General features: G+C 38.5%; 2 protein-coding genes across 8 annotated transcripts in view; one reads left to right on the top strand and one right to left on the bottom strand.

Annotated features, from left to right (window-relative positions):
* The window catches only part of LOC135650007 (endoribonuclease Dicer homolog 4-like), a 31,810-nt gene extending 22,840 nt beyond the window's left edge, over positions 1-8,970 (top strand). For 3 of the 4 annotated variants that reach the window (XM_065169049.1, XM_065169050.1, XM_065169051.1), the window contains 11 exons: positions 79-515; positions 2,207-2,307; positions 3,455-3,660; positions 3,789-3,998; positions 4,374-4,838; positions 4,949-5,221; positions 6,751-7,080; positions 7,159-7,519; positions 7,598-7,712; positions 7,972-8,109; positions 8,486-8,970. In XM_065169049.1, coding sequence (XP_065025121.1) covers positions 79-515; positions 2,207-2,307; positions 3,455-3,660; positions 3,789-3,998; positions 4,374-4,838; positions 4,949-5,221; positions 6,751-7,080; positions 7,159-7,519; positions 7,598-7,712; positions 7,972-8,109; positions 8,486-8,543 — 2,694 coding nt within the window. In that variant the 3' untranslated portion in view covers positions 8,544-8,970. Of the gene's footprint in view, positions 1-78; positions 516-2,206; positions 2,308-3,454; positions 3,661-3,788; positions 3,999-4,373; positions 4,839-4,948; positions 5,260-6,750; positions 7,081-7,158; positions 7,520-7,597; positions 7,713-7,971; positions 8,110-8,485 lie in introns of those variants that run through there. The other variant, XM_065169052.1, reaches the window with a different exon arrangement.
* A 1,685-nt stretch (positions 8,971-10,655) lies between these two features.
* On the bottom strand, positions 10,656-14,120 carry LOC135586041 (succinate dehydrogenase assembly factor 1, mitochondrial). 4 transcript variants are annotated; one of them, XR_010501447.1, is made up of 5 exons: positions 13,765-14,032; positions 13,534-13,612; positions 11,977-12,324; positions 11,351-11,441; positions 10,656-11,284 (listed from the first exon to the last, which is right to left on the bottom strand). XR_010501447.1 is itself a non-coding variant. In XM_065169054.1 (4 exons), exons 3-4 carry the CDS (start codon positions 12,246-12,248, stop codon positions 11,429-11,431), a joined length of 285 nt encoding a protein of 94 aa, XP_065025126.1. In that variant the 5' UTR covers positions 12,249-12,324; positions 13,534-13,612; positions 13,765-14,029; the 3' UTR covers positions 10,656-11,428. The 4 variants fall into 4 exon arrangements, 1 of the variants encoding a protein (XP_065025126.1); XR_010501446.1 differs by having other exon boundaries at positions 10,656-11,046; positions 11,126-11,441; positions 13,765-14,029; XM_065169054.1 differs by having other exon boundaries at positions 10,656-11,441; positions 13,765-14,029.
* Positions 14,121-14,859: the final 739 nt, after the last annotated feature.

Raw genomic sequence — 14,859 nt, 5'->3', positions numbered from 1 at the left:
GACTCTTACGCAAATTTGTGGGTATATTCTGTTCTTTGTATCTAGATTCTTATCTGGCATCATCTTATGCTGTTGCAGATTATGCTTGCACAAAATTTCCAGGAGATGTTTCTCAAAATTATACTTGACAGATCAGAATTTTACTCAGACCTTGTTCCTTTGGGAAAGTGCAATGCAAGTCAAGATTGCTCATCAAAGTCATATCTCTTGCTCCCAGTCATTGAGCAACTTTACGAGGGACAGAAGATGATTGACTGGACAACTGTGAGATGTTGTTTAACATCACCAGCCTTTATAGATGTGTCAGCCAAGTTTGAGAAAGCTCCTTGTCGCACAAGTGAGAAATTACAACTTCTCAATGGCTCAGTAAATAAAACTGATGTCGTGAACAGCTTGGTTTTCACTCCACACAATAATCTGTTCTTTTTTGTTGACGGGATTCTTTATGAAACAAATGCTAATAGCTGCTACAAGGGTACAAAATGTGAAAGCTATGCAGAATACTACAGGGATAGGTAACTAAGCTGTACTATCAAAATCCACTCACCTTTGATGAACATCACTTCTATTCTTGCATGTAAGTAAACAATGACAAATCAAATTTTAGAAAACCCATAATTTTAGTATGTAGGTGCCTTCTGGAGGAGACTGATAAAACATGCTTTCTTCATGGAAAAACTTTTGAGGTAATATGTTTTAGTAAGATTGATGGATAATGAGAGACCTCTGGTTGAATATTAGTCCTGCAATACCTGCATACGGAGAAGAACAACATAAAAAATTAGTGTTGCTCATGTATTAAGAGAGAGAACACCTCAATAATTTGTGTGGTCACATTGGCATTATGTCTTCGGGCAAATAAGACGCTTAAAAGAGCTGCATGTTTTGTGCTGTATATCTTATTTGTCCTTGTTTTACTGTTGAATGATACAGAAGAAGCACTTAGTGCGAAAACTTAAATTTCACCCTGACTGGTAAATACCAGTTCGATTATGAGCTGGGATGTGGACCACTCCATTTTGGATGGTCCAGTCCATTTTTTTTAGCAACAACTTATCGGTTTTTTGCTTTATACTTTTAAAGGCAGCAGTGGAGCTTATAGAGCACGCTAGTGGCCCCTAGCGCCACTGCTCTCTGTCACCATCTCCGCGATGATCCCCATTGCTATCTCTGTTCCACTTTTCGTCGCCAAACTGGCATGTCTTCTCCTCTCCTGCTCTTTCATCTTCCTTGTTCGTCTTCCTCTTTCTTCTTTCTCCCCCCTTACCAGAAAAATGATACCACAGTACATGGTATATGGTGTGTTGGTACTCGGCATGGCCCGGATCCATATTGAATGGGTATGGTTCTGGTACTTGAAAATTGAAAATTGAAATTGCATTCCTTGCTTAGTGCAACTGATTGAGTAGCTATAGAAGCTTTGCAATTGATATTTATATTGGTTACCATTGACAATTTAGGGATTCAGAATTTTACTAAATCCCATCCTCCTCTTTACATATTTTATACTTGAGGAGAATTTTAAAATGGAATCAGAGGGAAAATAGAAACCAAAAGCCGATTGAGCCTCATCAATCAAACTATGCCCACTGATGCTGTAGCATATCTGGACACATTATCTAAAATCAAGATGAGTGTGGACTCTTCTTTCATAGGGTGTCTTGATTGCTCACCATCTTCATTGATTCATAATCTTCATTGTTTTATATTGAAATCATTATTTGTTTAAAAAGCATTCAAAGTTATTTTCTTAAAGAGGTAGATGTTTCTTTGTAAGCAACAAAGCAAGTTCATAATCATCAACTAGCCATCAGATCCCTACAATTTTGTGTTCCTTTTCCCATCATACCTGCGCTAAGGGCAATGTCACCAGTCACACGTAGAGCCACCAAATATCTTTGTTCCTCCTTATGATGTTTTCTTATCTTCATCAACCCTTTTCTTCTCCCTGCTAATCCTAATTGGCTAATCTCATCTAACTGATGTGTCCAAAGATCTCCTTTCATTTTTAAAGAGTTCTCCCACATTTTTTTAATGGTCACCTGGCATGGATTAGATCTTTAGTATTTGGTTTGCCTATCACTTAGTTCTCATTGTTGTGTTCTTGTAATTTTCGTTTATGATTAAATTTACTCCAATACTGTCTAATAGTTGAGATGAAATTCATGGCTTATTTAACTTAGTCATTACAATGTTGAAATTTTAGGTTCCATATCAAGCTTTCATATCCAGAACAGCCTTTCTTGAAGGCCAAACAGCTCTTTGTTTGCCGGAACTTACTCCATAACAGAGTACAAGCAAATACAGGTGACTTAGTTGTCTATAATTATGTTCTCTATCATTGTTCATGTTGCAGGTCAATGTATACATATTATTTGCACTGGAAATACTTTTAAAGAAGTTGGATTATTCTGTCTGATTATTTACGTACTATGTCAAATTCCTTTTCTTAGTTTGTTTCTTATTCTGTAAATTTTGTTAAAATTTAAATCAACTTTGAGCTATGAAACTATCTTCTAGAGTATCTATGTGATGTTGATGCCTGTATGATTTTTTCTTTGTTGATTTTTATTTTGCAAATTCCTCCTGAAACAGGAAGTATACAGTTTATGTTATGTTATGTGGATGGTTCTCCTCAAACAGGATATATGCATTTAATAAAGAATGTAGATTAGATGTGTAATATTCTGACCAGAGGAAGTGCTAGTTATGCTAATGCTAAATGGCTTGTTCGTGATCCAAGAGGTCTGCAGTTTGCACTCAATGGCAGTTTAAAGTCTTTTGCATTTCATGAGATTGAAGGAAAGTTAAAAGAACTATTACTTCAATTATCCATTAGATATTTGGATTTTCTCATCATATAATGATGATGCAGATGACATTAATGAACAAGAAAATGTATTTTTGCATGTACAAGATGTATTGGTACATTATATTGCAATTTTGGTTGACGAAGCATCACAATAGTAATTTGTATTACCTCCAGATGTCCAAGATCTTTTGAGTTTAGACCATATTTTTCTGTCTTGAAAAATCATGCATGTATTTTAGTATTATGTCATAATTGATTTGGTACTTTCTTTCATACAGTGTGTATAATTGTAAGCCCTGTTAAATCCTACTGTATTTAGGAATAGGAGATGGTAGATAGGACTATAGGAGTGCCCATAAATATAGGCTAAAATCAGGCATAAGATTATAACACTCTACAGTTCTTCTCTGTCTCCTCTCTTCTTCTCTTGTTTTTCTTCTCTCTACTCTTTCTCTCTCTTTAATTTCCCTCTTTTCTCCCTCCTCTGTAGTGTCACTTGGAAGTTACCACCTTCCCTTAAAGAATAGCACTCAGAATGTAACATCCTATCTTCCATGATCCTGTCTTGTCCTATTAGTCAAATAATTTTGTTGTTTTACTTTCCATAGGATTATCATTTTGATCCTTTGTTTGCAAAAGCAGAAGCCCGTGAACTAGTGGAGCATTTTGTGGAGTTGCCTCCAGAGCTTTGTTCTTTAAAAATAGTTGGCTTCTCAAAAGACATTGGGAGTACTTTGTCTTTATTGCCATCTCTGATGCATCGCATGGAAAATCTTCTTGTTGCTATTGAACTAAAGGAAGTACTATCCTCATCTTTCCCAGAGGCATCTGAAGTTAGAGCAGACCGTGTAAGATGTTTTCATAATTTTGATTGATTGTGGTATACATCTATAGGCTTGAAATTTGTAATTTATTATATTTGTTGTCATATGCATATTGAAGTTTCTTTATTTTAATAAGAACAAACAAATTTCAGATACTAGAAGCACTTACTACAGAAAAGTGCTTGGAACGCCTCTCTCTTGAGAGGTTTGAAGTGCTTGGTGATTCTTTCTTGAAGTATGCAGTTGCTCGTCACAGCTTTCTTACTTATGAAGCCTTTGATGAAGGACAGTTGACCAGGAGGAGATCTAGTATTGTGAATAATTCAAATCTGTATGAGCTAGCAATTGCAAAAAAATTACAGGTAAAATATCTTTTTCGGAGTCACTTCTGTGTCCTGGAATCAGCTTTTACATGGTCACACACAAATTGAGCAAATTTTCTCTGCTCTCTTTATTTATATGTAAATAGGTAAAACTTCGAACATAACTCATCGATTTTGATTATCTGGTAAAATTCAACATAACTTATCTGGTAAAATTTTGATTAGAACATAAGTCATCAGGTAAATTCATCCTTGGCTCTCAAACTTCTCATCTTGCCTGTTGTATTCTAAATGTGCACTTTAAATTGACTCATTGCTCTTTTAGTATGATGAAGTAGTGATCAAATTTGGTAGGCCAACAAAGGTAACTATCTCTAATTTTTGGACATATGCATATCTTTCTTCAAATTTCAGGTCTACATTCGTGACGAGCTGTTTGATCCAACACAATTCTTTGCATTGGGCCGTCCTTGTAAAATGGTTTGCAATATAGATACAGAATCAGTGATTCATCAAGAAGAAAATGAGAATCTGAATATTGCAGCTGAAGGACATAATTTTAGATGCACCAAATCCCACCATTGGCTGCACAGGAAAATCATTGCAGATGTTGTTGAAGCTCTTGTTGGAGCTTTCCTTGTTGAAAGTGGATTCAAAGGTGCAATTGCATTTCTCCGCTGGATTGGGATATCAGTTGATTTTGATGTATCAAATATTTATAGAGTTTGGGAGTCAAGTAATAGCAATCTTTCACTCATCAGTAATAGAAATGTCAATGAGCTGGAAGAAATTCTAGGTTATACATTTCGATGTAAAGGCCTTCTGCTTCAAGCATTCGTGCATGCTTCCTACAATAAGCACTCCGGCGGATGTTACCAGGTTCAAAGCTGTTAAATGAGACTGCATTAAAATTTTCACTTAGAGGTTTAAAAGTTGTTTAAATGTTTTTTGCTTTGATATTTGATATGCCTTTTTATCATTCTGATCAGAAACTGGAGTTTCTTGGAGATGCTGTCTTGGAGTACTTGATTACATCATACCTATATTCTGTTTTCCCAGAATTGAAGCCAGGTCAAATAACAGATTTACGGTCAATAACAGTCAACAACAACTCTTTTGCAAATGTAGCAGTTTGCCGGTCCCTCCATAAGTATCTAATGAAAGATGCAAGGAGTCTCGATGAGGCCATAAATAAGTTTGAAAGTTTTGTTCTTTTGTCTGATCTAGAAAAGGACTTGATTGAGGAACCAGCATGTCCGAAGGTATATCCACTTCATTGCAGACTTTTTATATATTATAGGTATTCCATTTGGCTTATGCTTTCTTTGTTGGTATCTATTTACCATAATAATCTAAATTCACTAAATCGAAAGGACTTGCATCTACTTTAGTTCTTGATATCATATACAATCTTTTCCTCTGTTTCTGTGGACAATGTAAGTTTACAAAATTTGTTGAATGTAAAAGAGAAACTGCTTTGGACAATAATTTTCTGACTGTGTAGTGTATATTTTGTTGCGTTTCTTGTTTATGCTAAATTTCAGCGAAGAATATGATAAAGCCAACTTCTGAAGCATTAATTGGCAAGAGTAAAATCGGACCTTGTGTTGTTTGATGATCAATTGCTTTTTAAGGTTTAAGTTTACATGAACTTATATAGTGATGTTCATTTTAAGGATCTGGAATTTTCTTCTTTTACTTTTTTAGACTGCTTGCAAAACCACAAAGACTGGTATATAATGAGAAAAGAAATAGAATTATTTTATTTATTGAATTTAATAAGCATACAAGAAAGGTCTTGTTTTCTCCAATTGGGAATCAGAATTGTGGTAAAGATTTGATAGTTTGGGGCTTTTGTTGTCTCACTAAAAATGTGAATGTCTTGAGTGCTTTTTCATTGAATGAATATTATTAGATCTTCACCTACTTCAATATTATTAGCTCTTCCCCTACTTCATTATTTGAGTGCCCTAACATTAATCTATGATGGCCTTTCTCTTATTATCCTCATAGTGTCAACCTGACAATTTTGATATTCATGTGACTGCAAAATGTCCATGAAGCTGCAATAAGAATGTGGAGGTGGATGCGTGGAGCTACCAAAAAAGATATAGTGAGGAGTGTTTTTATACAAGAATAATAAGTTGTAGCCCATCAGGTGATAAAATTAGGGGAATTTTATCTAAGAAAGGTACTGGAAATATTCAAAAGAGATACATAGACGTTGTGGTTAGATGATCTGAGTTTATCAGGGTTTGTGGCTCAAGGAGAGTTCTAGGGAAACCTACGGAATATTGTAGTTGCTGTTTTATGTGTGTTTGTAGTTCTCTGTGTCTGAAAAACAAGATCCATGCTTGGAATTGTTATTAAAGGCAGATTTCTCATGATTAGTTGATCTGCATTTAATACAATAAGTTTCTGAGTTTTGGGCAAACCTACATACCAATATGGTGCCATGTGAACAGTATCAACGAACCATTCATGATGCTGGTTTATGGCTAGCTGACTCAGTTGCTGTATAGTTCCAGTTTGTGCTGTATTGTGCTGGCATGTCAGCAGAACAGGCATGCTGGTGGAGATTGAAATCATGTGTTTAGTAACTTACAAGATGCAATGCCAGGTAAAATAAGCAACATCATTTCGATACATGCATCCTCAGTTTGCTTGTCCACTTGTTGTCATAGGTTACTCTTTATAGATTTTACTTTTAGCCTCTAATAGATGTTTTTCAATAGGTTATTTTTGTTTTTTCTCGTGTGATCAATTTTTCACCATGATTTAAATAATATAGGTACTTGGTGATATTGTTGAATCTTGTGTTGGTGCTGTACTTCTGGACACTGGATTTAACTTAAAGATTGTCTGGAATTTGATGCTTAGCCTACTCGGACCTGTCTTGGATTTTTCTAGTTTTCAGATTAATCCTCTTAGAGAACTTCGTGAACTTTGTCAGTATTTTAATTTTGCAATGAGGCTCCCAGATCCAGTTAAAGTTGGAGGAGATTATTGTGTCAAAGTAGAAGCTGATGTAAAAGATGAACATTTGATGTTCACATCAACTAACAAAAACTCAAAAACTGCTAGAAGAATGGCTGCACAAGAAGTACTTTCTATGTTGAAGGTATGACTTTTCTTATTTTCGTAATAAAAGTCACACTAGTCTTGAAACTCATTAGCCTTTTATTTTGTTCTCATGCAGGCTCGTGGCTACAAGCTTAAAAGTAAACCACTGGAGGATATCGTGCAGTCAGCTAAAAAAGACAAACCCAAACTAATAGGATATGATGAAGAACCTATAGTAATTGACAATTTGGATTCCATTCCTTTGGAGAAACTGCAAATCCAGACTACAGAAGAGACTCCACACTCAGGTCTTGAAAAAGCAAATGGTGCATCTTTGTTGAATTGCAGTGGAAATTCCTGGTCATCTAGAAAGGAATTGACTAGAGCTGATGCCAGCGAGTCTTGTAACGGAAACCATGGCCAAATTCAACAAACAGTGAGTGATTATGTTGAGATCAGTGGAACATCCCCAGGTGGCAATCATACGGAGACCGCTGGTATGATCCTAGTTAGTACTTGTAGAGGAAATATTGAATTTTACATGCAATTGGAATGTTCTAACCTTTGTCTTAAAGGTACTTTGGCTCACAAAACAGCCAAGTCACGGCTGATGGAGATATGTGCTACTAACCACTGGCGTGATCCATTGTTTGAATGCTGTAAGGAAGAAGGTCCTAGCCATCTGAAAATGTAAGTTATTAGCATCCTTTCTTAGCCATATTTTCTGCTAAGCTTTTGTTAGGAACTGATGTATTGTTATTGGTGCTAAAACTCTCAAGCATGTATTAGTAAATGCACAGATGACTGGAACATCATCAGGAGCTAAAAATGTCTGCTAATCTGTTTAAAATATGCTTCAACAGGATCAACTCCCAAACTCTTTGTTTTTGTTGTGCCTTACAGCAGGACTCTTGGTAAGGTTAAATGATTGTTTCTGAAATATATGCAGGTTTACTTACAAGGTTACTGTTGAAGTCGAACATGAGTCTTCTGTGTGCTTGGAGTGCTTCAGTGAACCTAGGCCACAAAAGAAAGCCGCCCAAGACCATGCTGCAGAAGGTGCACTCTGGTATCTAAGGCATATTGGGTATATACTTTAAGTCTCTCTCCTTTTATCCCCTTGTTCTTGCTCTTTCCATCACTCTGCTGATCCTTTCAAATTAGAACAATACTCATTATTCATGACATAGCCAAACGTAGCTCAAGCCCAAAGCATTTTGTTTGCACTTAAAATGTGGGTTGAGAGCTATATATATATATATATATATATATATATATATATATATTACACTTTGTGACTAGCAACAGCTGTTTGGGCTAAATGATTGATGTTAGTTGATGCCTGGGGTAGTTATCATGAGATGGACTAATTACACTTGAGAACTGTTATCAGCTGTGTATAATTTGCAAGTTTCTCACCACCAATTTTGAGTTCCCTAAACCAAAACCTTTCACTGATACAGTATACAGCCTGCAGCCTGTGAGATTTTAATTATTTTTGAAAAGCTTTGGACTCTGTGATGGTATGGCATCAAAATGGTACGCACATAATTTGTTTTGGTCTCATTGGGTGTAATTGTACTGAACTTCTAAAGCTAAATGTCCTTTTTGTCTAGTTCCATGGCGCTTAAGATTTCTTGATTCAATTGACATGTAAGATTTCAATATGATTGTGAGTCGTATCATATCATGTACAGTTTTGTCAGATCATATATCATCTAACTTGCTTGTTTGTCATATCATATATTATGTAACTTACTTGCAAATCATATAAGATTCACTTGAGGGTTTGAATTCTCAATTTTTTTATATATTTTGAAGGTATCAGTTTAGCCGGTATATTTTGATAGTTCATAGTAAGATCTTGGATTTGGATCCTCACTTATCCTTTGCCAAAAAATTTTATTTGTAAATAATTAAAAATTTATAAGAGTAAAAAAGAAAAAAAAGACATGTAGCTTAACTCTACTAAATGAAAGTTGATGAATAAGATCTTAGAAATCATATGTAAATTATTATCGGGGGCTAGAATAATTGGATATATCATAAATTAACTTTTTGATGTCAAATTATATCTTGCCCAAGTGTTTTAAGTGTTGGGTCATGGAGCAAATCTTGTTTCTAGTTATAGCTTTGTTGTAAGCTTGGTGTCAGGAGTTGTTAAGTGGGTTTGACAAAGGATCCTGAAAACCAAGTCAAAGTATGTCTAATATAATGGTTGGGATTAAATGTGGAGTTAATTTACGAGAATGGTTTAAGGAGATTGTCGGGTGTTATTTAGACGTGAAGTGTCGATATAATCATCAAGTTTTGTAGTTAATATTGTCATGCAATATGCATCATTTCAACTTCGCGAGATCCTTTGGTTGATGTGTTGGATTATCCAGGTGTCTGAATAGGTATCAAGTTGATAGTGACACATTGTCTTCAATTTTTCACATGTCAGATCCTCTTATCATCTAATCCCATTGTTTTTCAACACATAGGATGTTGGGACACAATGCCCTCCATGTTGGATGATTTAGCCATGTCACTTATGGCGGATGCAGGACCTTAGTATTATAGTTTTGGCATGTTAGAAGTGAGGGATGCCTCGCTTCATGTCTTTATTGCCAGAATCGATCGAGTTGGAGATACGGGATGTTGTATGGTTGGTTTCGAGTGTGTCAGAGATACAAATGTTTCAAGATTGTAGATATAATTCAGAGCCAGGTTTGGTCATGTTGGAGATATAGGATGTTTCAAGATTGTATTCATTCGCGTCACGAACAATGGATGCTTCATAGCTTGATCCAGCCTTGTCCAAGATAGAGGACGTTTCTGGTTGGATATGGCCATAACAGGCCACTTCATAGCTTTTGATTCAGTTGTGTCAGAGACAACAATGTCATGGGTTGATTCGGATGTCTTGTGGATATGGTTAAAGCTCTGTTTAGTGAACTGCTTCATTACCGAAATAGCCATAGCTCGTAGTGTTAAATGAATGAGCTTAGAGTTCGTCGTGCTTTCATAAGAAGTATAATGAGAGAACTACTGGGTGTGCTACGAGCAAACATGGTCACAAGGAGTTGGACAACCTACAACAGAGCGTTAAAGCAAGATTCTTGGCTTGTTGTGGCTAGAAATGGGATCTTGAAGATGAGATTAAGTTGAAGCCCCACAACATAAATGGTCGTTCTCGAGAAGCAATTGCAGTTGGTTTGGTGGTATGACGTGATTTAGGTGTAGCATCATGTAGTAAGGCACCATACTCTCGGTGAACGAGTTATTGGTGCTGAGCATTGCCGAGTTACGACCTGGCCATATCTTGTATTTCCGAGACCGTCGGTCGCATGTTGCAGTTCAACCTGCCTTATCGAACATGGGATGCAACACAGCTGCAATCTTCGGTGTTGTTGCCCATGCCGAGGTGCCCCTTCGCTTGCCGAAGCTTCTTTGATATTGTTGCTTGGTAATCAATTAGTCATTAACATCATATTAGGTCAACATCCTCATATCCACAAATTGTCTTCTTTACAATATCTCTATGAGATATTCTTTTTCCTTGAGGTCAATATAAAAAAATATCCTTAGCTCTTGATTAGAGGAGGAGAAAATGAAAGATGAAATTTAGTACTAACTTAAACGATGAAGGGATTAACTTAAAAGACATCTTGACCTCAATCTTTGTGTAATCAACAAGTTGGAGAAACTATACTTTGTTTCGGACTATTTCTTGTATACGGATCAACATCACGTCGTGCTAACATGATATTATTAATATATTTTTTAAATATACTGATATAGAAGGATGGTCCGATGTGGAGCTCGTATGAGCTGCCCCTTCTCTTGCCAAAGCTTCTTTGATATTGTTGCTCGGCCATGTTGCCGAGGCACGGGCTACAACTGCAACCTCACTTTTTGCTGCTCACCGATGACGAGTTATCAACATGTCCTGCCAAGGTATGCTGTAGCCTTGCCAAAGTATGTATGGTACGCCGCAATTGCAAGTTGAGCCACACTGAGTTGCTGTTGCCTCTCCTTACTGAAGCATTACCATTGTTGTCGCAAGTCACCTCGCGAAAGCATGATAATAGTTGCTGATAAGGTTTGGGTATGCTAACCTATCTCTTCGCCTTGTTCAAGCACGGCCAACTATTGTAGCTCACTGTTTTGTTGCTCCGACATGCCAAGCTACTGCTCTACCTCGTGGAAGCCTGATGTGTTGTAGCCACTACTAGCGTACACAGCCACACTTGGCCTCATCGATGGCCAATTGGCTCCTAACACAGCTTGATGTCGGTCAGGCATCCCAACACATAATTAGAAGGGGTTGGGCATTCTGATACCTAACTTAATGCGGGTCGAGCCTTCTAACACGACTTGATCGATGAAGTTCAAGCATGTTGACATGTTGCCTCGTATCATCAAAACAGTAACCTGCGAGAATGGTTGCGAGGGATTATCAAGAATTATTTAGATGAGAAGAATCAACTGAAAGAATCATCTGAAATAATAGAAATATCGAGAATTATTTGGAATGACCACTTGGTTGATGTATCAAATTGATGAGACCTCGAGTCAGTATCAAGATGATAATGAGGCACTTCGTTGACGTATCAAATTGATGAGACCTCGAGAAGGTATCAAGATGATAGTGACAGACATGATGTTCAGATATCGATGCAGAAAACATTGTCTTAGTCGATTGTGCTAGGCCGTATGGTTTTTGCGGAAGAAGAAAAGCATGATGCATTGGAGGAATAGCCGTAGAGGTAATTAGATTCACAAAGAAAACTACTGTAAGCTGAAACAGATTTCTCATGTAAAAACTCTTTCCAGTCATTAAGATCACTACATTAATCCATGTGAGCAAGTGTAACAACACTAGTTGATAATAGAATCACCAAATGTCCATGTCCTCTTTGTCAAAAGGTTTACGACAAAAACTTATCAAGAGAAAGCATTTACTTACTGAGGTGTTTTCCCTACTTCCAAAGTAGATAATCTCATAGTATCAGGGCTCTTCAGTTGCTCAAGCTGCTTCTTGCCTCGACGGAGTAAATACTCGATGTATAGGAAATTCTTGCGGTCGACATTCATCGCATTCTGGCGAAACTCAGCTGAGACAATAGATTCAATCCTTAAACGCTCTTCTGGTTCCTTCAGACGAGCTGCCCGAAGAAACTCCCTGTATAGCCCTAACACCTGCCTTTGCAAGCCAGAGAGCTTTGTCCGAGAAGCCATGTCATCTTCCTAGTTAATATCCTCACCTCATCTTGGAGATGTTCCTGCAGCCTATTACTTCTCAACTTTGTTTCACCTTCCAAAAAGAAAGACAGAAATCTATTAGAGAGATGAAAACTTGTGCACCCAACGATCTTCGAAAGCATTGGTAATCCTAGGGCAATGTAGTCAAAGGCGCTTAGCGCCAAGATGAAGCCCAAATATGCAAAGCGCTCCTGAATATTATAATTTAAATATCCAATTCTCTAAGCTTATGGAGTACTTTCAAATGGTATAATTTAAAAATTATATATCATGATTGATGAAAAGATTATATTAGTACTAACGGATATAAAATTCACAGTTATGTTAATAAAAATATTAAAATATTAGAGTAAGAGAAGGTGACTGTGGGAGACTCCTAATTTTTTTGGTCAATTGTTCATTAGGACAGGGGGCTGAAGTACGTGGGAGTGTGGGAGGGGGAAAGGGGCTGCGACGGTGAGAAAGGAGTGGGAGGATGGTGTCATGGCAAGGTGGGAAGAGGGAGGAGGGATCAGAGGAGAGGATGAGACACAAGAAGCGAGTGTGTGTGATTGCAAAGGAGGAGGAGAAGAGAGAGATACCAAGAGGGGAATAAGCCGCCGCTGCCGCCGTTTGCCGAGGAAAATGCCGCAACAACAAAAGCTCGCTGGTGGAGACGAAGTCAGCCACCGTGCACCGAGGCTTGGTTCGATCGAACGAGAGACCAAATTGGGGAGACTCGGGATCGATTCAGGCACAGCCCAGCCTGAGTTAAATCAGGCGGGCGCGCCTGGGAACGCAAATATGGCATTTAGCCGCCTTTGCAGACCAACAAAACAGAGCTGCAATCTTTGTGGGGTTCCACAAAGACCACAACTTTGTGTGATTGAGCAACACTGCTTAAAGCACATATACCAGAGGACTATATGAGCAAAAAAAATGCAGCAAAGAAGCATCTGCTCCGAAGGTCAATGTATCTCGAGAGGAAAGAATAGCATCTGCATCAAAAATTTGATCTTTTGGAAGGTGATATTTTTCTTTTGTTTCGCTGAAAGCAACAAAAGTATGCAATCACCAAACCCTAGAAGAAGGGGAATCTTCAAAACCTAATATAACCCTTTCCCATTACAGATCCAAATTACTCAACATCTAATAGATGGCTTTGTTACCATTGGAAGCCACCAATATGCCCGAATCGCAAATCCGACAAGCCAAAGACTCTCAGTCCCCAAAAACTATCGTGAGAAGAAGGGTAAGAAAGAAAGAGGGAGTTGGAGATTACCCGAGGCGGCGTGATCTCGACGTAGGTTGGTCGACTGGGCCGGCGACCAGAGGGATTTTGGTGGTTCCGAAAGCTGTTGCTACAAAATTGTGTTGCATCAGGTGATTATTCGTGAACTCGGTTTCAGACAAATGTTAGGGGAGGAGAAGAGAGGAGAGAAAACGGGAGAAGAAGAGAAGGGACGAGAGAGTAGGAGAGAGGAGGAGAGAGGAGGAGAGGAGAGAACGGTACCTACGGGAGCGGCGAGGTGGCGGCCTGCAGCAGCAGTAGAGAGTGGTCGGCCAACGATGTCGTCGGCAGCGGTACCTGAAGGGATCGCGTCGCCTACTGCGCGCCGCACGACGCCTCGATTTCTGTAGGTTCTTTTACTTACTTTATACCCATCGAGTTGTTCTCTCCTCTTATTTCATAAATGACACCGTAGAATTATTAATCTTATCAAAGGACAAAATAATCATTTCATAAATCATCAATTTTACCAATGATAGTATCCCATCGAGTCGCTCTTCTTCCACCCTCAGCAAGTCTGTCGGTCTCGCTTGGCCCAATCCTAGCCTCTCTCTACCCAACAGCAATCCTCTCGATTCTCTTTAGTTTTCTATCTTTCACTCTTCGAGTCCATTATCGGTGCCTAGACCTTATTGCCATTGATCTCCCTTCGCTCTCATGGCCTCTTGCTTTCCTGCAAGCTGGCTGGCCATCATCGAGAGGGAGTTAGCGATGGTCGACGAATTGGATCGCGATCCACTCCTGGGCCTTCACTGATGTCGTCCACATATATGACGTGGTGTCGAGAGTCTAGTGCCATAGTGTCACGGACAAACTTTGAAACAGGGTGTTTGATGTAATGCTTATGTATGTCCGTATCTTTTGGCATATTCATGCCTTGTACAGTATGTAAAGGGGCGACTGAAGGCTTAATAGTCCCATTTTAGTTGGGTTGGTGGCCTCTTTATGCTTGTAAATAAAAGTTGTGTCATGTGGACACGTGCGAGAGCTTTTCGGTCTGTAATGAACCATTTTACCCTTTGTTGTGCCACTGTTCAGAGCTTGTAAAGTCTGTTTGTAATTTGCATTGTCTATGAAGTGTTTTTCGGACATGTTTGCTTGTGGATCCCGATTGAGGCGTTCTCTCTTTTGTTGGTCCTAAGGGACAATGGGAGACTTCGGGGAGGCTGACCTGTGTGGACGGACACGCAAGGGTGCCACACGACTTAGGCAAATCCAGCTAAGTCCGTGTCATATGGTATCTGAGCGGGACAAGCACTCATAGAAACACTTAGCATGCAAACGTGGGGGACCTAGCGGGGCTGCGTTGAGGGCAGT

Source organism: Musa acuminata, chromosome BXJ3-9 (assembly GCF_036884655.1).
Source record: "Musa acuminata AAA Group cultivar baxijiao chromosome BXJ3-9, Cavendish_Baxijiao_AAA, whole genome shotgun sequence".
Classification (NCBI taxonomy): domain Eukaryota; kingdom Viridiplantae; phylum Streptophyta; class Magnoliopsida; order Zingiberales; family Musaceae; genus Musa; species Musa acuminata.
Note: the sequence above shows the minus strand (reverse complement) of the source record. Positions and strands in the feature narration are given on the sequence as shown.